The sequence below is a fragment of the Hevea brasiliensis genome, chromosome 6 (assembly GCF_030052815.1).
Source record: "Hevea brasiliensis isolate MT/VB/25A 57/8 chromosome 6, ASM3005281v1, whole genome shotgun sequence".
Classification (NCBI taxonomy): Eukaryota; Viridiplantae; Streptophyta; class Magnoliopsida; order Malpighiales; family Euphorbiaceae; genus Hevea; species Hevea brasiliensis.
The window spans coordinates 3,659,772-3,687,140 of record NC_079498.1 but is presented as its reverse complement, the minus strand read 5'-3'; the positions used below and the strand labels follow the sequence as shown (position 1 = coordinate 3,687,140).

Here is a 27,369-nt window from a genome sequence, read left to right as displayed (position 1 = left end):
CCAGCAAAATTTTATCAAACAAAAAGAAAAAAAAGTGACATAGCATTATTTTACTTTAATTTTTTAGTTGTATAATTTTAGATTTCATCTTGTCTTACTTTGATTTCTTTTCTTATGTTTTAGTTCCTATCATGTATCATGAAGTACAGTAAAAAAAAGATACATTATATATGCAGTTTTACATTCTATACGGATATATGCTTATTGCTTACAACATTTTGCTTGCTTTGAGACCAACATTATTATGTTTATATAGATGTGCAATTGATTAGAATTACTATGCAGATTTGTATTTAGTTAAATCCTTATTCATAATTAAGGTACAACTCAATTTGCTTTTGCAAGTGATTTGGATCCTCGTATGTGTGGAAAAGAGAGCTTGAGGTAGATTAGGGGTGTTCGCTTCCAGCTTAGTTCGGGATTTGCCTAGGAACCATAACTGAACTGGAATTTTGAAATTTCGATATGTTTCCGGTTCGGTTCTTCATTATTTCGATTTCAGTTCGATACAGTTCTTGGTTCTTTGGTTTCGGTTCGGATCGATATGATTCCAGTTCGGTTTTCGGTTCTTAAAATAATTTTATATAATTATTTCCTTAAAAAGTCATACTTGAATTAACATTATAGTTTTGAATTAAGTTATTAATACATAATATATCATATAATATATCTTTTAGCTATACCTAAATTATATAATCTTTAATTATAAGGTGCATATATAACTTATGATTAAATATATTATATAATATAATAGTACATCATACAATATATATTTTAACTATTTATTAATCATATAATATTTAATTATAAGATACAAATATAATTAAGAATTAATATTTATATATTAATATAAGATAATAGTATATTTATAATTAAGAATGATAAGGTAATTTAATGTATTTATAACTAAAATTATTAAGAAAATATAGAAAAATGAAATGTAATATTAAGTTATATTTAGTTCATAATTATATATACATATATAAGTATATATAATTATATTGAAAGTATATAATATATCTTAAAAAAAACATAGAAAAGTATATATAGAAATTTGATTCTCGGTTCAGTTTCGGTTCGGTACAGATTCGGTTCAGTTTCGGTATGGTTCTAGTTCGGTTCTTAGTGAAGAACCAGAATCGAACCAAAGTATCAAAATAAATTCGGTTCAGTTCAGTTCCTGTCGGTTTGATACATTTCTTCAGTTCGGTTCGGTTCCCCCAAGAACCGTGCACAGACCTAAGGTAGATGGTGGACATGATGTGTATATCCAAATGCTTTAAATATGAATTTCAAAATGCAAAATACATCTCACCCATTTTTAGTAAAATTCTTGTGTATATTTTCGTTTGAGGTGTTAGGAGGAAAACACTTGCCTACGAGAAATTATATACTAATCTCCTTAAGAGAAATTAGAAGAATCAGAAATTCAATTCTTTCAACTCATGAAAAAAAATGATTCTGTAAAAAAAAAAAAATTAAAATTATATACAAAAAGATAATTAATTATTTTGCAAGTCAATTTAATGAGACTTAGTATTAAAAAAAGTCTGAAACACCCTTAACTAAATTATTTTTTGTCTTTGTGAATAATGTTAAAATAAAAAAATTAAGTGACTTGAAAATGTAATATTTCTATATTTATCTTTTTTTATGAGAATGTCAAATTCTATTCGAAAAGTATTTGTTTGTTACATATGGGATCAAAAGAATGAAAAATTAAAGATGAATATATACATATATTTATGTGACTAGCTAATTATGATAATATTATTTAGAAAAAAATAGCCTTCATAAAGTTTATTCTAATTCACAGTGTTTAATTTAAAATAGCCTTCATAAAGTTTGAATTATTGTTGCATATATCTTCCTTCTATTTTACATAGCTTCGTAGAGCTTCTTCCACTTACAAGATGAGATGATGAGATTGAGGATGAGAATCCTGATCACATATAATGTATAGCTAAGCATTCAAGGCACAGAAACACCTTCAGTAAAGCATGAGAATTACAAAGGAGGAGACTCCATATAGTTGTTGCAAAGCATTCTCCAGGGAGCTAGGCTCACTCTGACTTGAGCTTTGATGATTTTCTTGCATCTGATTTTAGAAAACTGGTTGCACACCTTCTCACAAACTTGATAATCTCATCAATGAGAATCACCGGGAAAGCAACAGCAAGAACCAAGAGCCATTCGTTAAAACTAAGAGGCACGATGCCAAACACTTGAGATAGGAATGGCACATATAGGACCAAAAAGTGCAGGCCAAAGGAGAAAGACATGGCTAAAAGGAGCCAAGGATTGGCCCAAGGAGGCATTGTTAAGAGACTTCCATCCTCTGAAAGGGCATTGAGAGAGTTGAACATTTCTATGGCAACCAACACAGAGAGGGACAGTGTGGTGGCTTTCACTTTTCCACTCTGGAAGTAATCACAAGAGTTGTTTTCGAAGGATAAAACCCGAGTTCCTGCTGTGAAGGGTGATACCGAAAAATCCTCCCAGGATGAGCACTGACCCCAGTTGGCGAGCTGCGAGTATGTAACCAGGGTGTGACCATCTCCAGTAAGGTCAATCCCCAAGAAGGAACCCTGTGTATACCAAACGATGAAGACACCTACTGTTGCTATCCCAACATAAATCCCAATCACCTGGAAAATAATCAAGAATGGAAATCTTTTAAAAAAGATAAACAAAAATCACAAGTTAATTAATTAGAAAGGGGATAAACATATATACAATTATTGTTATATATACCAGATAACGGAATAAAATCCAAGCAGTTATGAGAGAGTCATTTTTTCTACGAGGGGGCTTTTTCATTATGTCCTTATCTGAAGGATTGAATCCCAAGGCTGTGGCTGGTGGTCCATCAGTAACAAGATTTACCCATAAAAGCTGGACAGGCACAAGGCCTTCAGGTATGCCTAAAGCTGCAGTTAAAAATATAGAGGCTACTTCCCCCATATTTGAAGAAATCATGTACCTGAAATAGGAGTTAGATATTAATTAGAAATTATGTATATATGCTAAAGGGAAGGGTACAAATTTGCTAAAAGCCAACCTGATAAAAGCCTTCATATTATTATAGATGGATCTTCCTTCACTGACGGCAGCAACAATTGTGCTAAAATTATCATCTGCCAACACCATATCTGAAGCTTCTTTGGCAACCTGGAGAGTGAAGAGGCAGAAGAAATTTCAATACAGATTTATAGAAACAATATAAAATAATTAATGATTAATCAAGCATATTACAAAAGGTACCTCTGTTCCAGCAATTCCCATTGCAACTCCGATATCGGCAAGTTTCAGGGCAGGTGCATCATTCACTCCATCACCAGTCATAGCAACTACCTCCCCTTCTTCTTTCAGCAGCGCCACTATCTCTTGCTTATGCCTTGGTTCAGCCCTGGAAAACAGAAGACCACCACTTTGTCTAAGATGTGCTATTTGATCATCCAACACCATGAACTCTTTTCCTGTTAAACTTCTTGGGCTAATGTCTTCTTCAGGTTCAAATACGCCAATTTCACGACATATAGCTTCTGCTGTATTCTTGTTATCTCCAGTGATAACCATTACACGAATGCCAGCTTGTTTACAATCTTGAATGGCTTGGTATACCTCTTTCCTTGGAGGATCCTATATATGAATGAAAATTTATAGATACTTGATACAAACTTGAAATGATTGAAGAATTTGTTAATTAGATTTTCAAAGCTCACCCTCAGTCCAACCAAGCCAACAAAAATCAGTTGGCTCTCAATTGATGAATAATTAGATGGTTTAAGTAAAAGCTCATGAGCCGGATGATCTTCACTGCCGTCATATGTGTCAAATTCAGGGAGCTCATCTTTGTATGCAAAACCCAAACACCGTAATGCACTGCAAGACATTTCTTGAAGGGCAATTAAAATAAGGCTTCTTGAGTTATCATCCAGCTGTATAACAGAACCATCCAGCAGCTGCATCTTAGCACTTCTCTCTAACAAATTTTCTACAGCTCCCTGCCACAAATGTTATTAATTCATGTTAAAATTCCACCAAAATCTTGACAAATGACAAATTATCTAGTAAATCAGCTCTTTTTTACCTTTACAAGCAATGATTTCTTCGCTGAAGGAGAGTTGACAATGACTCCCATAGATTTCCTGTCACGGTCGAATTCAAGGGTCGCAATCCGACGTTCACATTCATTCCATTGTTGGCAGCAACCTTAAGTGAGAGGGAAAAAACAAAAATTAAAGCAGATCACGTACGCAAAGTTCTATCTGAGCCCAATAATTTCAATGCTGGTGGAAGAAAAAACAAAACAGAAAGTATGCCAAGTTTGTACTTACGTAAAAGATCACTGCCACATGATCCACCATCAAGTAATGGTTCCTGTGGAAGGCCCATTTTCTCAACAAGAACCTGTAATGACAAGGAGTTAAGATTCAGGGAAGTTCTATTTCATCAAACACATTCTAGCTAAATTGAACCAACAAACTCACACATGAATGAATCTCACCTTTAAAGCTGCCTCAGTTGGCATACCAGTGGCCACATATTTATGCTCAGATTGTTCAACACCAGCATCATTGCATACAGCTGCAATCTTGGCAATCATTTGGAGATTAGCATCCATTCCACCGCTAGGCCAGTCATATATTTCCCCATCATAAGGGCTGTAAGTTGTTCCATCAACCTTAAAAGTCCTCAATTCCTCCGCCGTCTGTCCCATAGCAACAAGCTTCGCTACAGCCATCTGATTTGTAGTCAATGTACCAGTTTTATCCGAGCAAATAACAGTGGTACACCCCAGAGTCTCCACACTGGGCAACTTCCTAACAAGTGCATTCTTTTGGGCCATTTTCCGAGTGCCCAGCGCCAAACAGGTGGTAATCACTGCAGGCAAACCCTCAGGGATGGCAGCCACAGCCAATGCCACCGCAATCTCGAAGTAGTAAGTGCATTTCTCGAAAGAAAACTTGAAATTCCTAGGCCAACCATCGACGTACTCCACAGTGAAAAAGTACTTCACATTGATCAACCACACTAATACACAAACCACTCCGATTATCTTCGTGAGCGATTCTCCAAACTCATTTAACTTCTTCTTCAATGGCGTGTCCTCCTCCATCTGGGACGCCACATGAATTTGAGTGTGCACTCTGCCAATCTCCGTTTCCATCCCTGTTTGTGTAACCAAGCAAATGCAACTGCCGTTCACGACGGTTGTCCCAGCGAAAACCATACACCTCTTTCCCTGAATGTCAGCGTCCTCCGCCACGGCCTTGTTCGTTTTATTAACCGCTTCGCTCTCTCCGGTCAGCGACCCCTGCTCGACTCTAAGCGTCGAACTTATCAACTCCACAACTCGCATATCGGCGGGGACTTTGTCACCGACTCTGAGTTCAACGATATCGCCGGGCACAAGTTCCTTCGCTGGCAAATTGGTAATTCTTTTTCCGTCTCGAATAACCGTCGCCTGCTCTGACTGAATTTCTTTCAACGCTTCCAGTGCTTTTTCAGCGTTATTTTCCTGCCATACTCCGACAATTGCGTTAACAATCAAGATAAGAAAAATCACAAGAGGCTCCACGAAGGCATTGATCTCCTTCTTCCCATCGTCTTTCTCGCCGTCATACCAGGCAAGAACGAAGGAAATGACAGCGGCGGCAAGGAGGATACGGACCAAAGTGTCCCCGAATTGCTCAAGGATCAATTTCCAAATGGAGGGTCCCTCGTGCTTGTCCAGTTCATTGAAGCCATGGATTTTGCGTCGTCTCTCAATGTCCGCTGACAGGACCCCTGATTTTTGGGTCACCTGGAAATGGTTCTCACATGCATAAACGTCCTTAGCCCAAGCCGGGAACAAATTGGGATTAGTGAGGAATCGAGGGCTATTTCGAGGGCTGTTGGTTTCAAGCTTACCAATGTTTTGGCCACCTCTCCCCATACTAGAGCCTGTAAAAAGGTTCTCTCCTTGTCTTTTTTCCTTCCTTTTGACCTGCTCTCTGTGTGTTTATGGCCTGATGAAGGAGGAGATTATCCATTTTATAGTGGACTAAATCAGAGATTGATTAATATATTACGCAGGGAAGTTTCCTGGTTACTTCGTCGGTGACGAAATCCAATAGCGCCGGAGCCGGTGATCAAGCGTGATAATGTTTAACGTCACAGCTGGGACAAAAAAACCGTGTGCAACTCAAACGATTTGGCAGTATTGTAGGATGGTGTTCGCTACTGCTTTCTTATTGGCTAGATAACATCTTCCCAAGTGAGCTTTGGTAGTTAGATAGTCGCGCGTGAAGCTGTAGCGCAGCGTCTTGGGCTGACTTAACTAATGAGGATATATATATATATCGCAATATATTTAATTTAAATTTAATTTAATTTAAAAATTAAAATTTACAAGTTAAATTTTTTATTTTTTTAATTTAAATTAAAAATTAAGAAATTTAATTTAGTGATTTAGAGACTAAATTTCTTGATTTACGTCAAAAAATTTAATTTTTTGATTTCATTAACTTTTAGACTAAATTAAAATTAAATTAAAACTTACATATTAAATTAGATAAAAAATTAAAAATACGTTAAATTGAATTTTCTCAATAAGCACATGGTGTAATTGAGTTTTACGTCCACCACACACATACACACATATGAATTTTTTTTTTAAAATCAGTTCATAATAAATTTAAAATACAAAATTTATGATATGACTCACTTATTAATTACAGACTCCTATATATTTACATATAAATTATTAATACAAAATATTATATTTAATTAATTATTTATATAAATAACTTCATTACTTAATTCATAAAATTTAAATTTTATTTTATTTTTTAAATTTAAATTCAATTAAAATTTAATTATAGATCACCTAAATTTCTTAGGTACTAAAAATATTCGTTTTGTAGCCATTCCTAACTGTTTTATACTATGGGGGTAATAGGTTTGAGTTTGATTAAATATTATACTATTGACGAAGAAAAGGCATACAATTAATGGATTATAATAATAAAACTTGTTCTCTATGGTTGAATAGTGTAAATTTTTTAGTTATAGTAGCAAAATATTATACAATTACTGTTTATATTTTAATATTTAGTACAATATTAAAAATTATTATATTCTTATTATAATATTAAAATTTTATGCTCCAATAACATTATCACTTTTAAAAGAAACGTATTTGCTCCTCTTGATCCTTGTTCACATGTTAACTTAAAATAATGATCTGTTAATAAAAAAAATAAAATCAATTAGTTGTGTGTTTTGTTAAATTTGACCAAAATATTTAATTTAAATTGATATTAATATTGGTTGCAATCTGTCAAAATGGAATCAATAATATTATTTAATTATAAGCTTAGAGTGGAGAAATGGCAACATTCTCATTAGTAAAATGAATTTATTTTGATTCATACAAGTGTTATATATAATTAAGTAGCAGAATTTTTAACGTTTAAATTTGTTATTTTTATGTGGCCTAAATTTTGAATATATCTTCACAGAATCGAATTGTACCTTAATTTGAAAGTTCCGTATTATGACCCGATTGAGATAAAAAATGAAATCTGTGGTGGTAGCAGAGGGTACGGGCCGATAGAGTTGTAATATATTCGGAAAACACATTGGAGTTAGGGTTTGAGAGTTATGAATGATTGTACCTTGCTCGTTTTATCATAGTAAAACTTTTTCCTCTTGTTTTACCCATGTAAGGAGACTTTATGGTGGAACCACATAAATCCTGTATTATTCTTTTTCTCTATTCATATACTGTGTGATTGTGCGATTGTGTATGTTATAACAAAGTAGTATCAAAGCCGAAGGTTTGGCAAGAGATGAGAATAAAAGTAAGTGGTTAGTGATTCCCCATGGTGCTCAGGCACGTGGATGGAAGAGTCGAGAGACTCCTGGTGGGCACAATGGAGCAGGAAGGCACTTTTCTGAAGAAGAGCAAATTGATAGAGTAAGGACTTTGGGTACACTTGATGGCTTTGGCATGGCTCTTAGAGATGCAGACTCAAGTAGGTTTGGTGGAGTAATTGAGGCTCTTAGGTGACACCGTGATGCTTGAGTTAAGAAAAAAAGGCTTTCATTTGAGAGGGGGCAAGTCCAGTAAGCCCAATGTAGAAGAAATTCATACTTGAGGGAGAGATTATGGTGTGAAATTTCCACATTGAAAAAAAATGGGATGAGTAAAAGATATATAAGTGGGAAGGACCCATAAATCTATTACCTTAAAGTTTTGGGTTATATGTAGTTTCAATCCAGTGAATGTCTTCTTTCATAAGATCCATCTAGAAGAATTCTCTCCAGACACTTTGGGCTCCCTGAATCTCTAACAAAATTCTTATTAAATTATTTGATTTTTCAATTCAAATAATTTTTCATGTCATAATTAATACTTGAGTAATAACTCTTGCTTGTGTGACCAAAATGCAAATGTTACAATTAGATATGATACTAATTACTACTTTTGGATTCTACAATAGCTCCTTTTGAAAATGTACCCTCTATATAAAATTTCTCTAGCATTGTCATTGTTGTTGCATCAAACATGTTAACAACATTTGCAAAACTCTCTAATTTGCTTTTCATTTTATTTATTTTAGCTTAGGATAGTCTCTTCTATATTTACATTTCTCCCTGCACTAAAAATAATTAGCCTTTTTCATTCTTAATTTAGATCTTGCCTTAGAGTTTTTCCTATTTGAAACATTCTCCCTTAATTGTGTGTTATATATTCTCCAACTCATTAAATGCTCTCCCTTAGACCTTTCTCCATTATTTTGCAAGCTCTTTCTCAACTCCTTCAATTTTAATAAATTACTAACGCCAAGTGAAATTGTCACGACCCAACCTATGGGCCGGACTGGCACTTAGACCTGAGCCAGCCTAAAGCCTCCGAGACCCGTAGTAAGCCTAATTATTTCTCAACCTAACTCTAAGGCCCATTTGGGCCCAATTTTAAGAATTCAACCGGATAGAGTCCGATCATAAAATGGATCATTCAACGAGGAGTTTTTGACTCGCTTGACCTGTAAACACAATATATAATAAATTGGGGAGCTCAGCTCACCCTCCACATAATCAAAATGTCATAACTCAAATAGGAGCTCAGCTCTCTCATCCAATCCCATCATGCATACAGTTAATAATTTTATAGGTCCAACATAACTTTTATAATACAGGCCCAAAATAAAAATAAGTACTTCTAATATATGCAGAGTCTAAAATTTAACTCAATTGTATAAAATACATTAAATACTATTAATGGACCTGCAAAGAAGAAGAGCAGGTTAACCACAACAAATAATCTTCTTGTAACCTGGAAAAATAGATGAACAGGAGTGAGCGTTCAACTCAGAGAGTAAAATACTAATTTTAATCATAATCTCTATAACTATCTAAAGCTAATGCACCCTATAGAGTGAAATGCAACATCGTCATAATTTTCATATCATAACAGCAAAAAGGCAATTTGGAGCACTCACACACCCAACACTGTTAAGCAATACATATATAGGAGCTGATCCCCTATACAGCCCTCTTAATCCAACCTCTGCCAGCGAGTATCTCTCAAGTTGGACTTTCGCTTAATAAACCAAATGCGGGGTCCCAGCGAGTGTCTCTCAAGCCTTGTCTACCCGAAGGACCGGGTCCCAGCGAGTGTCTCTCAAGCCATGTCTACCCATCCTGTCCATATCCAATACCATACCACACGCACGCCACGCACACACACTGCTCCAAATTACCATAAACAACATCCGTGGCACTTCAATAATTATGAATGCAATATAAAATGTGCCTAGTGTTTAACTACATAGATACATATTTATAGGTAATGCATGGGCATGCTTAAACATATAATAATATCGAAATTACAATTAAAATTAATATTTTACTCACAAACTTTAACTGAGGTCACTGCGGCGGCTGGGTGGAGGAGGAAGGCTATCCTGGCTCACCTGACAATTTCATTGCAATTATTTAATATATTTGACTCAATACAAGTTTAGAAAAGACCAAAGACACCCTAAGTTGTGCTGAAAATCTGGCAGAGTCTTCCCTATACCTATGACCTACCCAATCTGCAAAATGGTTCAAATAACACTTCTAAACTCAACCCATATCTTATCATCATTATATGGCCCCTCCTGGGCCCTCCAAACCAAGCAATAATCAAAACATCAGACAACTCAATTATAAAACTTTAAAAGTAATAATTTTCAAAAACTATCCAAACTAACTTTAAAAATTCTATAAACCTACCCCGCGGTCCTTAACAATATTATAAGGTTATTGCAATAGGAATCGTAATTTTCTTATCATCCACGAATATTTTATAAATTTTATTCTAACCCAGTACAAGGCAAAAATTGAGTAATATAGAGTTTGAGTTTACCTATGCCAAATCTAACAACTAGAACGCGTCCAAAACGTCTGAAAACAGTGGAGTAGCCTATAATCTTGACTCGGTTCTGAAATGGTTTCAGCAGCTTATCTGCTCAGCCCAAAATTGCAGATTTGGGCAACGATCGAATTTCCATGAAATGAAATTACATACGCGGAGTCCACAATACCAAGGTTAGAATAAAAAATATATATATAAAATAATTATTTGAAAATTAGGGATGTTACATTCTTCCCCCCTTATAGAAAATTCGTCATCGAATTTTACATAATGCAGAACAATAACGCATAGTTGCATATCAAACTTATAAGTACTTGTTACGCATATCCCGCTCTAACTTCCAAGTGCATTCCTCCATAGATTAACTCCTTCACAAGACTAACCATAGGGATTTGCCTTGACCAAAGTTGTCTCATCCGATAGTCTACTATGGCTACTAGTTGCTCCTCAAAAATCAAATTCTCATTTAACTCCACTGTGTCAGGTCGTAGCACATGAGAAGGATCGGGAACATACTTTCTAAGCATGAAAATGTGGAATACTGGGTGGACATGAGAAAGGTTTGGTAGCAACTCTAACTGATAGGCAACTGCTCTCATTCTGTCCATGATCTTAAAAGGTCCTATATAACGGAGTACCAATTTGCCTTTTCTTTCCAAATCTCATAACCCTTTTTATAGGAGAAACCTTCAAGAACACGGTCACCCATTGCAAATTTTACATCTTTCCGCCTTAGAACTGCATGGATGGTTAAAATTTTTTATGTCTATCTGCCCCTGTCATAGTATGCCAGCTACCATCCTTCTTCTAAGTCTAAACCATCATATCTGACTACTCGTTTACCCCTCTTTTTTTAATCATCTCTAGTACTCATTATAACTCCACTACTCTCGACTTGATATCTGATAACTTTAATCAACTTTGGTGCTTACCTCACTTTTATTACGCCCTAACATGTCTCTTGGTGACTTCAGTCCTCATTCCTTTGTTTCAATAATCTCTGTTCCCCAAAAACATGACTTATGTTCCTTACCCTATAGTATCCTATGAAATGCATTCTTGTAGCACCTATCATATACATCTCGTTTGAAACCGTTATTTGTCCTATGACCTCAATGATCAATACTTATAAATCTTCTCACTCCCATGATACTTCAAATTTTCAATCTCTTTTGTGTCATTACTAAGGTCCTTAGACTAGCTCCTATCCATCTTATGTAACTAGTTATGTAGAGCTCCATCCAAGTGTCAAGCGTACCCTACACCACTTATCAATATTGGAAAGTGAACTGGGTCTCTTTTCTTATAGGACAAATGTATTTGTATTCCCTTACAACTCAGTTAATACAACTTTATTGTTTCCCACTCCTTCTCTAGAATAGAAATATCTAGACTTCTTCCTAAAGCTTCTTAGTATGTGGCCTACTTCTGACACATTGGCACTTAAATCGAGGCTCTACTACTCCTTTAATCTATTATCTCATAATAACTTGTTTCAAACATCTCTTAGTGTGTTCCTAGCATACCTATTCCTTCTTATCCTCATCATTATAACTAGCTCTACCGAGCTTTCTTCCTGTCCTTTGGATCTTATCCACTTTCTTTTCCTATTTCTGCTATCGTTGATATCTTTTCAACATGCTGTACTTATTCCTTAATCTTAGTCCTATCTCACCCTTACACCTTTTCCTTCAAGGATATCCATCCCATCATCAACTTTAACTTTCTTTCTTTTTTTTTTTTTTTAGTCTTATCTTGATTACTAGTTCTATTACTTTGAGAATTCTAACTTTACGATTGACTCCTACCAGCACATTCTTCACATTATGTAACACTTGTAATTAACCATAGAAAATTCTTTTTGTATCCCCTTTCCCAACTTACCTATCAGAACATTATCATTCCCTACCAGCCTTAGTAGGAAATTACTCATCCTGGATGGATAGGAGCCCCAGAAATTATAAGTTCCATTTGAACTAACACAGCTATGGGAAATATGTGCCATGCCTTAATTCTGAACAACATCTTTCACGTGTTCATTCTCCTTAATATAATCACATATACTGCCCATAGCTTTCCAAACTTCAGCCTCAACTTTTTCCGTTAGCAACAATTTCATTCGCTGTAACTCATTAGCAAATAGCACTTCCTCCAACTTATAGTTCAAAAGGGTTGTAAGTCCTAGTAACTAGCTCGATTTAACTCCTGTTGCCTCTCTGATCATTCTTTCATACTTAACATTAGGTACACCATTATCGTCATTTTCGCCTCAAAAGATTGGATATGTACTAACGCCCATCAAATTTTCAATTAATTGGGTCACTTTGACACGACCTCTCTTCTTAACATAATCTCCTAGAATCAAAACACGAGCCAATTTGAAAAGAAGGAGAAATGTTCTCCCACCATTTATGGTATACCATTGTTTGATAAACAAGATTTAGCTCATACCCCTTAGTCTCTCTTTTTAGTTTCATTATTTCTTTGTAATTATTGTGGGTTATTACAAGATATCAGTTGTATCTACCATTTGTTATACTGTTGTCCTGCCTGGCATATCATCTTAGAATTTACTATTTCCTTTTTACTCTCCATTTATCTTCCATACTTATAATTATTTGTCGAATGCTCCTTATACTTAGTTATATTCTAGAAGATAAAAGCATTCACAGATTCTTTTCAGATTTACTCCAATATTACCAACAATCACTCCTCTAATCCATGTACTTCTCAATATCTTATAATTACACCTATACCTATCTTGTCCTATTCTGACTGTTATTAGCGTTTTGCTACATATTATCATACTATTATTTATTTATTTATTATTACTCTTTTTTTTTACATAATTATTCTATCGATCATACTGAAAATATATGTCTAACTCCAATTTTTGACTCTAGATCTCACTACTCTAAATTTTAATATCAAGCCTCTGTGACATTATCCCTCATCTTGCATATTTATATCCCTTATGTTGACTTTTATCCAACTTACTCCTACTGATCTTGCTTCTTTATTTGACAATACAATTCAAGTTACCACAACACGCTCAACAGTTACTATCTTTTTTGGTCGCACACCTCACCTAATTTCCATTATACTGTCAACAACCAAAAGGGTTCTTATGTCATTGCCCCATTATCCTACCTTGGGGGTAGAAAACAGATAAGGTCTAATCCAGATCCTGTAACTCTAAGCTCTAGGCTCAGGCTCCTAACACTACATCAATTATGACCTGCTCTAAGTCCTGTACTTTTGGGTTCCATAACTTAACAATGTTCTTCCTAATGCTATCCTTTTCTACGCTTTCTATCCTTTTTTTTTTTTTTTTTTTTTATCTCGTTTACCCTTCCTAGAACCACATTCATCTCCTCGGTATTTTGGCTCTATTCTTCCTAATCTTATCATAATCTGTTTTTTCAGTTTATTCTTTAGTCAACTCTTTTTATCTTACCCAAATCCGAACTTTCACTCTTCCATCCTTTAGCTCTATTTTCTTTTTGAACCTGATTGTCATATCAGAAACTTATACCTTTCCATTATCCTTATCACGTCATCTATACCTCAATGTTACTCAAAATTGATCCTCTAACTACCCTAGCTAGACTTCTACTGGCATTCAAACTATCTCTCCTACTACATTTGAACCGCACTCCATCTATATATATATATACATATTCTATAATTTATCGATGCTAACTTTTGTCCTTTTTCTTTTACTTTATTTGGAGTATACTTTAGTCTTAAGCATTAAGAAGCTAAGGATGAACTTAGGGAATAGCAGCCATACTTCTCCTGCGTGATCTTTATTCTTACCCTTTTGGACTACATACTACCCCCTACTACCTTAGGGAGGGGATTTGTAGCAACGCTTATTTTTCATATCCATTTAATTAGCTGAAACTTAAAATACTAGGTATCTAAACCTGTCATTCAATTTACTGCAACAACTCTCTATCTCACGCTACAATCACATATGGGACACTACTCCATAAGTCATCATTATCAATAATAACCTTCGATTCCTTTTGAAAAGATAGGACTATACCCTAATTTACTGCAACAAAGATGCTACAATTACCACCTTGCCAAAACTATGTCAAATTAATGACTCTCTTATCATATCATAGCTCTATAAATCATCAATTCATAGTTCTGACCTTTTCTAGGTAGTAGGGTTGTACTTTACACCTTGCTGATACACACAAGGTATACTATTCTCACTAAGCTCTAAGCAAAAAATTTGTCATATTGCAAAAACCATCCAAAATTCTATACCGAAGACTAAATGGTCTCACTCTATAGATGTCACCTTTACTTTGCAACTAATCTGCAACCTCTGGTCTGATGGCAACTCTTGATGTAACTCGAGCTCATGCTAGGGTAATTGAGTTACTGACTCTAGTTACCACCCAACTGTGACCTTTCAATATTCTAGCCCTAAATCGCTAACTAGGAGTTCCCAACTCCTCTGCAGATATAGAACTCTGTTCTGGCATAATTGTACCAAAACAGAGGCCATCCGCAAACACCCTCATCATGGAGCACCACAGGGATGCACGCAGCTCTACACAATAATCTCATGTCGGTACTGTAATCTGCAGCTTACAAAGCAGACATCAAGAATATTGTATAGTTACTATGATACGTCCTGACAGACTAGGTCTCTTAATCTCTTATCTCTCTTGAATCTATTATTATCATAAACTTACTCTGACTGGGTCATCCACTGACGACTACCAGCAGTGATACCCTCACCCTTATTTAGTGCAATTATACTATCAAAACTCACCTTTATGTACTCGTGCCTAGCACCAGATAGGCACAACACTTAGACCCATACTGATAGAAATATAGTGTTTCTTGGAGAACGTATTTCCATGGCAGACCTCAACATATCTGCTAACTCTATTTCACACTTCTATGTACTTCACAAAACTGAGGTGCTAAATTGAAGCACTCTTATATTAACCGAGGAATAACGCAGAATCTAGAAACGAAGAATTACAGAAAAAAGATGAAACATAATCCTATACTCTGCATGTGACAACTCTAGGTGCATACTTTCCCATGAATCTAAAGCCTAAGCTCTGATACCACTTTTGTCATGACCTAACCTATGGGCCGGACTAGCACTAGGACTTGGGCCAGCCTAAAGCCCCCGAGACCCGTAGTAAGCCTAACTATTCCTCAACCCAACTCTAAGGCCCATTTGGGCTCAATTTCAAGAATTCAACTGGACAGAGTCCGATCATAAAATAGACCATTCAACGGGAAATTTTTGACTCGCTCGACTTGTAAACACAATATATAATAAATTGGGGAGCTTAGCTCACCCTCCACATAATCAAAATGTCATAACTCAAATAGGAGCTCAGCTCCCTCATCCAATCCCATCATACATACAGTTAATAATTTTACAGGTCCAACATAACTTTTATAATACAGGCCCAAAATAAAAATAAGTGCTTCTAACACATGCGGAGTCTAAAATTTAACTCAATTGTACAAAATACATTCAATACTATTAATAGACCTGTAAAGAAGAAAAGCAGGTTAGTCACAACAAGTACTCCTCCTGTAGCCTGGAAAAATAGATGAACAGGAATGAGCGTTCAACTCAGAGAGTAAAATACTAATTTTAATTATAATCTCTATAACTATTTAAAGCTAATGCACCCTGTGGAGTGAAATGCAACATCGTCATAATTTTCATATCATAACAGTAAAAAAGCAATTTGGAGCACTCACCCACCCAACACTGTCAAGCAATACATATATGGGAGCTGATCCCCTATACAATCCTCTTAATCTAACCTCTGTCAGCGAGTGTCTCTCAAGCCAGACTTTCACTTAATAAATCAAATGTGGGGTCCCAGCGAGTGTTTCTCAAGCCATGTCTACCCCGAAGGACCGAGTCCCAGCGAGTGTCTCTCAAGCCGTATCTACCTGTCTTGTCCAAATCCAATACCATACCACATGCACGCCACACACACACACTGCTCCAAATTACCACAAACAACATCTGTGGCACTTCAATAATTATGAATGCAATATAAAATGTGCCTAGTGTTTAACTACATAGATACATATTTATAAGTAATGCATGGGCATATTTGAACATATAATAATATCGAAATTACAATTAAAATTAATATTTTACTTACAAACTTTAACTGAGGTCACTGCGTCGGCTGGGCGGAGGAGGAAGGCTATCCCGGCTCACCTGACAATTTCACTGCAATTATTTAATATATTTGACTCCATACAAGTTTAGAAAAGACCAAAGACACCCTAAGTTGTGCTGAAAATCTGACAGAGTCTTTCCTATACCTATGATCTACCCAACCTGCAAAATGATTCAAATAACACTTCTAAACTCAACCCAAATCTCATCATCATTATATGGCCCCTCCTGGGCCCTCCAAACAAAGCAATAATCATAACATCAAACAACTCAATTATAAGAATTCAAAACTAATATTTTTCAAAACTATCCAAACTAACTTTAAAAATTCTTTAAGCCTGCCCCGTGGTCCTTAACAATATTATAAGGCTATTACAATAGGAATTATAATTTTCTTATCATCCACGAATATTTTATAAATTTTATTCTAACTCAGTACAAGGCAAAAATTGAGTAATATAGAGTTCGAGTTTACCTATGCCAAATCTGACAACTGGAATGAGTCCAGAACGTCTAAAAACAGTGGGGTAGCCTATAATCTTGACTTGTATCTGAAATGGTTCTAGCAGCTTATCTGCTCGGCCCGAAATTGCAGATTCGGGAGACGATCGAATTTCCACGAAATGAAAGTACATACGCGAAATCCACAATACCAAGGTTAGAATAATATATATATATATATATATATATATATATATATATATATATATATATATAATAATTATTTAAAAGTTAGGGATGTTGCAGAAATACTATCCTTCCTATTCACTAAGGTATCAACAAAAATCTCATAGGAGGGTGGCAATGGCATAACACTATCAAAGCCTGGTCTTCATTGTCAATATCTATATTCTTTTAGTCTAGTCCATGATAATTGAATTAAATTTATCTAGATATTCTTTAACGGTCATACCTTCTATTATTATGAAATTAAAAATTCTTATCTTCAAATTGAGGCAATTTGTTAACAATTTTATGAAATACAACTTTTTCAATTTCTTTCATGTCATAGATGTCATTTCCTTGCCTGTAATTTCTCACAAAACATAATCAGTAAAGCTCAGATAAATTGTACTCAAGGGCTTCTCCTTTATATCAGTCTTATTTGCCTCCTCGTACCTTATGAAAAAGTATCCAAAATTAACTTTCATAAATATTGTAGAATTAGCAAATATTTTATTTGAATATTCCATAAACCTTGTAGAATCTAGATTATATGCTATTAATAACCCTAGATTGAATATGTACAACACGCTCTGGTATCAATTTGTTATAACATGCACAAAAATTTAATGCACAAACAATCATAATACAGAGAAAAGAAGAAAAAAAAAAAAAAGGATAAACAAGATTTACATGGTCATTCAACTATAAAATCTACTTCCACACGCAAGACACCAAAAATATATTTCACTACAATAAAAATAGCAAGTTACAATGACTCTTAACATTAAAATCCTGATACCAATAGATTTTTCTAATTCTCACATTTTTCCACAATAGGAAAAATTTACAATTTGTTATCAATATGGATCTCATAAAGTATTCAATTCAGGTTGCATCATAAACTTTTCGGATTGGGTCATAATTCAGACTAATAAAATTGTATTCCAATATAAGCCCTCCTAGACTTGTTTCTCTTACTTCAGTACCATAAGGTTTGCTAGTGAGGTTTGTCAAATCTTCTCTAGTGTTAGCAGGCAGGTTACAAGAAAAACGTGACTCGTAGCAAAAGACATAGTAATGGATCAACTTTTCGTTGCTAATAATATTGATTAGCGACAGATTAGAAATGTATTAGTAGTTGATACTTTATAATTGAGGGTTTCAGCAACATATTAAAATTCATTGCTGAAAGTTAGTTTTTAAATTAGCTATGAATTAATGGCAGATTAAATAGCCGCTAAAAGGCTTTAATAACAGATTCATTGCTAATCTATATTATTAGCAACAGATTTAGCAACAATCCATGGCTATAGGTATGTTTTCTTGTAGAATATTCGATTCATCAGGATCAACATCAACTCTAAATCTAAACAAAATGTGTTTGTTATATGCTTGAAAAATGATCATTATTTAGCATAATTAAGCACAACTCTTGAAGATTATATATGATTCTAGTATTAGAGTCGAAATTTATTAGAAATTAGGTTGTGTTAAGGATATTGTTAGGACGAACCTGACAAGTCTTTCAACTGCCAAAACGACCCATGAAACTTCTCTGTGGTTATCATAGAATAACTAGCAAGATTTGAAATGAAATCTATCAGCAAATGTTAGGCCTTGACTCACTTGAAAATTACTGCATAGTTGACTTGCAGAAGAGTAAATTATTGTTATGTTTACGAGAGATTCGAACTTGCTCTTGCTTGTAATCCAATGGGGGTTTTCCGCATGTGAGAGTTGAAATCCAATAAGCAACTCAAAGATTTGATTTTTTAAATTTAACTGAACTCCATTATCATATCAAATGACATCAAGAATGAGGTCATGGATCAGGTGTGAATGGTTGATTGGAGTAGGTACGAGGTTTGATTTGCTAGTGACGTCTAATGCAACACATTATACAAGTATAATATTCTGGAGGAAATGGTAAGGATAGCTTAAACTTTAACTTGACAACATCTATTGAGATTCGCTTGTTGATAATGATAGCTTTGTCGCAGAAAAAAAATGTCAACTTCAGCTTATATACACTTTTCAGTACGTTAACTTGTTATATAATCTTTAAAAGAAGATTTTCTAGTCATTTACTATGCCTTTTCGACTATATTTTTGGTTTCTTCATCTGCAGATTCTTGAATTAACAATACTGATTACAAAACAATGTACCTTGCAAATTCTTACAGATAGCAGTGCAAGTTCTTCACTATATTTTCATGTTCTTACAGAATGAAACTTGAGAACAGCAATGACAGATGGCTGTGCCATTTTTAATCAATTAATGCATATGCAGCCTGCGTTTGCTTATCTAATAAGCTATTTCATTACATGTGTAATAAGACACTTTATAGTGTGATTTTTATTTTTGTGCACATAAATTGCAAGGTATAAAATTCTAGATTCCATTAGTACTTGTAGACCTGGTTACTAGATAAAGCTGTGTACATATGCACAAGGGCAACCATTAAATAAGTAGACATCTTAAGGCCAACCATTAACTCATTCCTCCTCAGAAAAATCAGGCTCTTCTGGCTTCTCTATTGAATTCACAGTGACTTGATCTGTTTCAGTCTCGGATTGCTTATATTTGTTCCTCCATCTAGTACTAGCCACTAGACTCTCAGCATAGTCAGACCAGAATGAACCTGGTCGAGGCATTCCAGGCTCACTGGAATTGGGTATTTCCTTTAATGTTTTATGCCGGCGCCAAGCTGCTTGTATAGTACAAGCTGCCCATATCCTCCATTGGTGAGAATAGAACCTGAATTTGTGCCTAAGCTCTTTGCTATGTAGCTTTCTAAACTGTGATGCTACAAATTTCAAGTCTTCTGCTCTTAGAGTAAATGCCTCTACTTCATTAATGGCCTTGACCGTGCGCGAGCACAATGGAAGCTTAATGCCTGGACGTGGATCCAAGGCCCATGTCAGCAACTCCTCACCACAAAAGTCACCTGGACAAATTCTGCACAAGTTAAAGAATCTAGTTCTCGTAATGTCTGTACTGTAAGAGTCGAGGTGGCCTCGAATTATGAAGAGCATTTGGTTGACAGGGTCACCTTCCTTCACGAGGAACATGCCTTTTGCACACAATGCAGGTTTAAGCCTCTCACATATGGCATCTAGCATATTTTCATCCATTTCATCAATCAATGGAACCTGTAATCATCATGTCAATTGCATAATATATTAGTTGAACTCATGATGACCAATCATTTATGTCAGCATCGGACAAGAAATAAAGTTAATGCTTAAACAACTTACTTTTCGAAGTAGATCAAAGCATAGGTGTCGTTTAACCTTTTTTTGGAGATCCACAGGAAGGCTTTTAATAAGATCTTCTTCATCAACCCCTTTAGCATTCAACCACTTGTATTGATCATATTTTCGAACAGACTGCCTTAGACCTGGAGGTAGGTGCCTGTGATGCATCCATTGTTCTGTATCACTTCTTTGTATCTTCCACACTTCTAGCCTTTTAGTTGTAGACTGAAGGTATCTCTGTAGTGATAAGTGGGATCGATATGATACTTCTTATTATTGAATACAAAAAGGTAAAAAAAAGCAAAGTAATGAGAAAGATTTGGGGACTTCATTTGATAGCCTTACTTGCACGTTTCCAATAAGCAATGCAAGGAATACAAGCCCAGTTGTGGTGATGATAACAGCAAAAACATTTTCTCCAACGTAAGTGCTTGTAGTGAAACTTTGCCCTAGAGTACTGCAGATAAAGAAAATATAGCTTCTGAATTTTTCCAAGTATCTTTTATGGGGAAATTAAGAATAATACCTCATGTTCTGTAAACCCCACCACAAACAATAAAAGTACTTCCGCAAGAAACTTGATCCTTGAACATTGTTTGTGACTGCCCATCCCATTATACCAAATGGAAATAGGTTCTTCAGTGGATTACAATTATATGTGATGTTGCTTGACTGGAACCAGTCAACCCTGGCAGGGTCTCCAGCTTTCCGGCAATCAAAGAATTCATTTGGACAATTTTGCATCTCAATATTGCAGACCCAGTGCCAGCAGTCTTCTTGTCTCTCTGTAGATAGAATGTACCAGCAAGCTCCAAAAGCCTGTTTAAATGAGTTAAATGCAGGATAAAAAGAAGAAATAGATATCAAATCATAACAGGAAAAAAGAATAGTTCAGCAATACAGTAAGATAACAAGAATAAAAATATATCAACCAGGTTATACAGTTTGTTGTTTTACTGACATTGGCTGCCAAGAGGAAAATCAAGTAGTTATAAACAGCTGCCGTCAGTGCTGTTTTTGTAACAACGCCTGTTTCCTCAACCAGTTGTGACGAAAGTGGAAGTATAAGATAAAGCCTTGGGAGGAACTGAATGATGCTGATGAACCAAAGAACATTCATAGAATGAAACACTCCCCAGCCATTAATATGAGGGATCACTGCCCAAACTAACACCTGGAAATAGACATACCGTTTCTTTTTTAATTTATTTTGGTACATCAGAAAACTTAAATGTACAATTGAAAGCTATTGTTCTTTTTAAATGTGATCATAACTTACTTGGGGAACTGGCAATGAAGTGATAAGGTCTATCCAAAAGCCCTTGCGAAGGTATCTCAAAGCAATCTTTGAAGAGTCAATGACGAGCTCTCCTCTCCCAAGAACTTGAGAAGAAGGTGCTACATAAGCTGTATGGAATCTAACAAATATTTGGATCACATAAAAGACATCAAGCAATGATCTTATGACAGTAAGGACAGTTCTGAGGGTGACTGCATAGTCTATGCAAAACTCTTCCCTCATTATTGGCAAATAAAGGAAAAGAGGGTCAACAAAAAGGGAAACCAAACATGCAGTTAAGAAAATCTTATTCCATTGGTGAAGGGTTTGTCCATTAGGGTCCAGTATTTTGTTCTTTGTCCTTTCATAGTCCTCTGAAAATACTCTGCTCAGTACTTTTGCTCTCAAGGATTTTCCCATCTTCTTTGTAGCAGCCTTCTTGAAACTTTCTTCTGGTATTTTATTAGTCTCATCAACATTGTGTCTGCGGTTTCTTGTACCATTTCCACTGATTGCAGAAAGCCCTGATTCTTGACGATCAGCTTCAACTCTAAACCAAGAAGCCAGAGAGAACATAAACATAACAGTTATACCAAGTAGTATAGATGGCTAGTTAGTGAACTGATGTGAATGACTGGCAATAAAGCATAAAGTACAAACCTAGCAAATCTTGAACTACCTAAACGACTCATCGCATTCTCCTTGTAGGTTTCTGTGACCAAAACTAAACCAGCAAAATTCCATTTATACAGATTGTTCGTGAATATTAGGCTTTAATTAAACCAGTTTTCGCTTGCAAAGCAGTGCAGGTTTGCAAAATGGGAGTATTGAACTCCTGAAGTAAATATTTGTCCAATTAAATATTTTTAAAGTACATCGCCAACTAAACCAACTAATTAATTGAGGCCAGGCTATGGTCAATGGCCGAAGTAGGTACAGGGTTTGTTTGTTAATGATGTAATACACTTGTCTTTACTGAAGACAAAACAATGAGAGGCTGGTTATAGCATAGAAATATTTACATAATTAATTTGAGTTGTTTCAGTTTATTTGTCCTACTAAACCACCTCAGGTGTCTTTGGCTCAGCTGGCAACTGATCAGGGACTCACTACGAATTTTCAATAATTTATTAATCGTGAATTAAGTATTTCTAGGCTAAATAAATAAATATAAGGGTGTCCATCAAACTTGTTAGATTAAATATTTATGTTTAAATTCATGTACTCAATATTTCAGTTGAGTGCACACCACGCCGTTATTACTTTTACAGAAAAAGTATTAGAAGTATTGATTGCAAGGAATGGTAAGAACAAGGCAGAATTAGAAATTAATTTTTGAGGATAAAAAATAAATATTAAAAAAAAACTAAATAAAATCTTGATAGAAATGTCATGATTAAAATAAAAATATAAAATATTAAGAGATTTAAATTATACAATGTAAAAATACAAATGAAATTACATAGAAATGTAAAGGTTAAAAAAAAATAAAAACATTGGAGGGGTAAATAATATTTTTTTAAAAAAATATATCAAATTTTATAGGTAAAATCTTAAATTTAAAAAATTTAAGGAATAAACACTAATTTTTTTGAAAAAAATTATTAAAATCTATGGATAATATTATAAAAAATAAAATTGAAAGATAAAACTGTGGACTTTTTGAGTTCAGTAATGAAGTAATGAAGGTAAACTGTGTGTAGAAGCAACTGTACGATTTACTAGTATTAACTATATATAAATATCGCCAAGTCGTTTATCTTGATTTAGCAAGTGAAAACATATTATTCATTTATAGAATCAATTCTCCTATTTAAAAAAATTAAAAAAAAAAACATATAAATATCATTTTAGAATCGCATTGCTATTCTAGAAATTGATTGGGAATTGGAGCAAGATTTTAGTAGAGCTTAGTCATTGTCACTTGCAGTATTCCCTCTCTTTATTTCCTTCCCTTGCTTTTTAGCACAAGGAGGATTTCCACCAAAGTTTGAATTATCGATTCCTGGTTGTTCAGCAGAAGCACTACTATTAAACATAAAATGTTCTTTTTTTTTTGCCCCTCCTGAAGGAAGATTGTGCTGTTTTGGGATATTCTTCTAACAAGAGACAAACGGTTGAATTTATATATGTGTTCATCAGTGGAGGATAATTCATCAAGAGAATGAAAAAAAAAAAAGTTAATCATCTGTGCGATATTATATTGATAAATAATGAAGCATAAGTATCTTTTTCTGTAAGTAATTTTTGAACAAGTGGGGCAGAAACAATGCATTCATGCACACTTTTTTGTTTTTTTGATAAGCAGAAGAAATATTATTAATAACAAAAGATTCAAGCACAATTCTTGGAACCCCTTTTCTAAGAGTTGATTATTCACCTCTCGGAAAAATTTGGCTCAGCTGGCTTCTCTAGGGAGCTGACAGAATCAGAATCTGTCCCAGATTGCCTGCGTTTGATACTTAATCTAGTGCTTGCCAGTAGACTTTCTGCATACCTAGACCAGAATGACCCTTGTTGTGGCACTCCAGGCTCATGACCCCTCAGATGGGCAGTTTCTTTTAACTTTTTATGCCGGCGCCATGCGGCTTGTATGAAGCAAGCAGCCCAAGTCCTCCACTGATGAGAATATGACCTGAACTTGTGCTTAAGTTGCTTACTATGCAGCCTGCGAAATTGTGATGCTACAAACTTCAAATCATCTGCTATGAGAGCAAATGCCTCTACTTCAGTGTTGGCCTTGACCGTGCGAGTGGAGGATGGAAGTGTGACGCTTGGACGTGGGTCTAATGCCCAAGTCAGCAACTCCTCGCCGCAGAAATCGCCTGGACCAATCCTGCATGAATTGAAAAATCCTGTCCGGCCACCGTCCGTGGTATAAGAATCAAGGTGGCCTCGGATTATAAAGAGCATTTGCTTGACAGGATCACCTTCACGCACAAGGAACAGATCTTTGGTGCATAATACAGGCTTAAGTCGCTCGCATATTGCATCTAGCATAGTTTCATCCATTTGATCAAACAGAGGAACCTGTTGAATCATGTCATAAGATAACAAATCATTTCATCACTACTTTTACAAACCTCACATTAGTTATTGGAATATCTAAGTCTGTGGATAGGTTGTTATCTCAAGCATTTGATCTTTAGTTAAGAAATCAAATAAATTACTTTTCGAACTAGACCAAAGCATAGGTGATGCTTGATCTCTTTCCGGAGATCCATAGGCAGTCCTTGGAGGATAGCTTCTTCATCAACCCCTTTAGTGGCCAACCACTTATACTGGTCATATTTTCGGATGGAGTTTCTTAATTCTGGAGGCAGCTGCCTGTGATGCATCCATTGTTCAGTGTCATTTCTTTTGACTCTCTGCTCTTCTATTCTCATGGTTGTGGCTTGAAGGTATCTCTGCCACAATACACGAATATCAGTGTGATTATTCCTTACATAGAATGGCAAAATTTTCAGAACCCACTGCAAGAAGAATCTACAGGTTCGGAGTTGCAAGAAGAAGGTTTAGAGGACTTGCTTGCATATTCCCGATAAGCAATGCGAGAAATACTAGTCCTTCTGTTGAGACAATGATGGCGAAGATGTTTTCCCCAATATGATTGCTTGTACTAAGATTTTGTCCCACAGAACTGCAGACATAGTTGGAAAAGAATATAATGCAATTAATCCATATGATCACTTGTTCTCGCTCCCAGGCTATTTTTTGTCTCACCCCTCAAAGGTTAGCTAGGCTAAGGAACTAAAAAGGTAAATTCCTTGATGATTCATGTGAAACATTTCATTGAATTATATTGGTATCTCCAAATCCCACAAACTGTTGTATCACAAAAGATTAACTGACCTTAGCTGCTGAATACCCCACCATAGACCATAAAAGAACTTGTTAGAAAATGATGAGCTTGTTGCACCAGCCTGCAATGAATTGATATGGATGCCCCACTCATAGAAGCTATTACTTGGATTGCATATATTTGTGATATTGCTTGAGTTTAGCCAGGCAACTCTTCCAGGATCTTGAACGCTATGGCAATCAAAGTATCCATTTTGACAATTCTCAGCTTTGCAGACACTTTTCCAACAATCTATTTCCCTCTGAACTGATAGAAGGTAATAGATGGCTCCTGAGACCTGTTTATTGAAGATAATGACAATTCAGCCAAATAAAATATTAAAATTGAACTAGATTTTACTCATCAAGGACAAAGAAACAAAATAAAGCGTCTTTTCCTATTCAGATTGCTTAAAATTTTGATAGAACGAATAATTATGACAGAAATTTATGAGTTTTCTTTTCTGTTCATGTTCTTGGTAATAAACTGGAGTTCCACACAGTTTCAATCTCCTACACTAGTCTTCTTTATTTACGCTGTCAAACTTTTGAAACTCAGAAACTCAATAGAGAAATGAGATTGATTATACTGACATGGCTTGCCAACAGGTAAAGCAGAAGATTATATGCGGCTCCTGCCCATGCTGTTTCTGTTACCACACCAGTGGCCTCAACGAGTTGCGAAGCGAGAGGAAATATAAGATAAACTCTCGGAAGGTACTGAAACAAGATAACAAATGGAAGCACAGTCCTTGTGTCCGTCACTATTGATCCTCTAAGATTGGGGATTATTAACCAAATTAATACCTGAAGTGTAGGAAAAAGATAAATAAATCAAGAACCATAGCTGAAAGGCGTAAAGAAGGGACACCACATCCAAGGAGAAGGCCTTAACGTACCTGAGGAAGAGGCAAAGCAGCTATGACATCTATCCAAAATGCTTTCTGTAAGTACCTTAGTGCAATCTTTGAAGAGTCTATTACAAGCTCTCCTCTTCCAAACACGCGAGAAGAAGGAGCAACATAAGCTGTATGGAATCTGACAAATATTTGGATCACATAAAAGACATCAACCACTGATCTTGTGATGGTAAGAGTGGTTTCAAGGGAGAATCCAATATTTAAGCACATATCATCATTGGCTATAGGCAAGTAGAAGAACAAAGGATCAATGATCAACGAAACCAAACAGGCTGCCAAGAAAATCTTGCTCCAATGATCAATGAATTGTCCTCTAGGATCTAATATCTTGTTCCTAGTCCTCTCATAGTCCTCAGAGAACACTCTGCATAACACCTTATCTTTTAAAGACTTTCCTGTCTTTCCATCAATTTCCATCTTGTACCCGAGTATTGATGCATCAGTCTCATTGATTATAGACGAGTTTGCTACTCCAATGTCATGTTGAAATCTTTCAGAAAACAACCAGAAAACAAAAATGAAACTTTGTTAAATATCAAAACTGTTGAACATTACTGGGTTGTTAAAACTCACAATTTGAAAGAGAAACTGATTTTACAAACCTTGAATTGCCATAATCCATTCAGGTTCACTTGAATCAATGATTTTATCAGTTCAAAAAAAAAAAATTGCTCCTTGTCAAAGCTAGGCCTTGAATCAAGTTGAAAATGAACTCTGACCCCACAAGAGCAGGAGAGGAAGTTCAATGTCCACTTTAGCAAAGAATCATGAAAAGTAAGAAATGAGGCAATATCACATATTA

The 27,369-nt window shown here is 35.3% G+C and overlaps 3 protein-coding genes across 3 annotated transcripts; all 3 read right to left on the bottom strand.

The window, feature by feature from the left end:
- Positions 1 to 1,818: 1,818 nt before the first annotated feature.
- On the bottom strand, positions 1,819 to 6,251 carry LOC110642333 (calcium-transporting ATPase 1, endoplasmic reticulum-type). Its single transcript, XM_021794331.2, has 8 exons — positions 4,511 to 6,251; positions 4,341 to 4,413; positions 4,094 to 4,215; positions 3,726 to 4,007; positions 3,265 to 3,642; positions 3,062 to 3,171; positions 2,755 to 2,983; positions 1,819 to 2,648 (listed from the first exon to the last, which is right to left on the bottom strand). The coding sequence occupies exons 1-8, from the start codon at positions 5,939 to 5,941 to the stop codon at positions 2,064 to 2,066; spliced, it is 3,210 nt and encodes a 1,069-aa protein (XP_021650023.2). The 5' UTR covers positions 5,942 to 6,251; the 3' UTR covers positions 1,819 to 2,063.
- A 13,515-nt stretch (positions 6,252 to 19,766) lies between these two features.
- On the bottom strand, positions 19,767 to 22,499 carry LOC110642338 (protein CNGC15b-like). The gene is made up of 7 exons (XM_021794339.2): positions 22,468 to 22,499; positions 21,808 to 22,357; positions 21,490 to 21,702; positions 21,055 to 21,347; positions 20,874 to 20,985; positions 20,529 to 20,765; positions 19,767 to 20,423 (listed from the first exon to the last, which is right to left on the bottom strand). The coding sequence occupies exons 1-7, from the start codon at positions 22,497 to 22,499 to the stop codon at positions 19,767 to 19,769; spliced, it is 2,094 nt and encodes a 697-aa protein (XP_021650031.2).
- Positions 22,500 to 24,183: 1,684 nt separating this feature from the next.
- LOC110642336 (protein CNGC15c-like) lies at positions 24,184 to 27,011 on the bottom strand. The gene is made up of 6 exons (XM_021794337.2): positions 26,547 to 27,011; positions 26,242 to 26,454; positions 25,660 to 25,946; positions 25,336 to 25,447; positions 24,978 to 25,214; positions 24,184 to 24,837 (listed from the first exon to the last, which is right to left on the bottom strand). The coding sequence occupies exons 1-6, from the start codon at positions 26,982 to 26,984 to the stop codon at positions 24,184 to 24,186; spliced, it is 1,941 nt and encodes a 646-aa protein (XP_021650029.2). The 5' UTR covers positions 26,985 to 27,011.
- Between the last annotated feature and the right edge of the window lie 358 nt (positions 27,012 to 27,369).

Coding starts and splice junctions, on each gene's coding strand:
- LOC110642333 (XM_021794331.2), bottom strand. CDS start 5,941: ATGGGGAGAGGTGGCCAAAACATTGGTAAGCTTGAAACCAACAGCCCT. Junction 4,008..4,093: donor AGAAATCATTGCTTGTAAAG/GTAAAAAAGAGC, acceptor CATTTGTGGCAG/GGAGCTGTAGAAAATTTGTT. Junction 3,643..3,725: donor TTGGCTTGGTTGGACTGAGG/GTGAGCTTTGAA, acceptor ATTCATATATAG/GATCCTCCAAGGAAAGAGGT.
- LOC110642338 (XM_021794339.2), bottom strand. CDS start 22,499: ATGAGTCGTTTAGGTAGTTCAAGATTTGCTAG. Junction 22,358..22,467: donor GGTAGTTCAAGATTTGCTAG/GTTTGTACTTTA, acceptor TTCTTGGTTTAG/AGTTGAAGCTGATCGTCAAG. Junction 20,424..20,528: donor GCTTTGATCTACTTCGAAAA/GTAAGTTGTTTA, acceptor TGATGATTACAG/GTTCCATTGATTGATGAAAT.
- LOC110642336 (XM_021794337.2), bottom strand. CDS start 26,984: ATGGAAATTGATGGAAAGACAGGAAAGTCTTTAAAAGATAAGGTGTTA. Junction 25,947..26,241: donor TTTACCTGTTGGCAAGCCAT/GTCAGTATAATC, acceptor TTCAATAAACAG/GTCTCAGGAGCCATCTATTA. Junction 25,215..25,335: donor TGCTTATCGGGAATATGCAA/GCAAGTCCTCTA, acceptor GTATTGTGGCAG/AGATACCTTCAAGCCACAAC.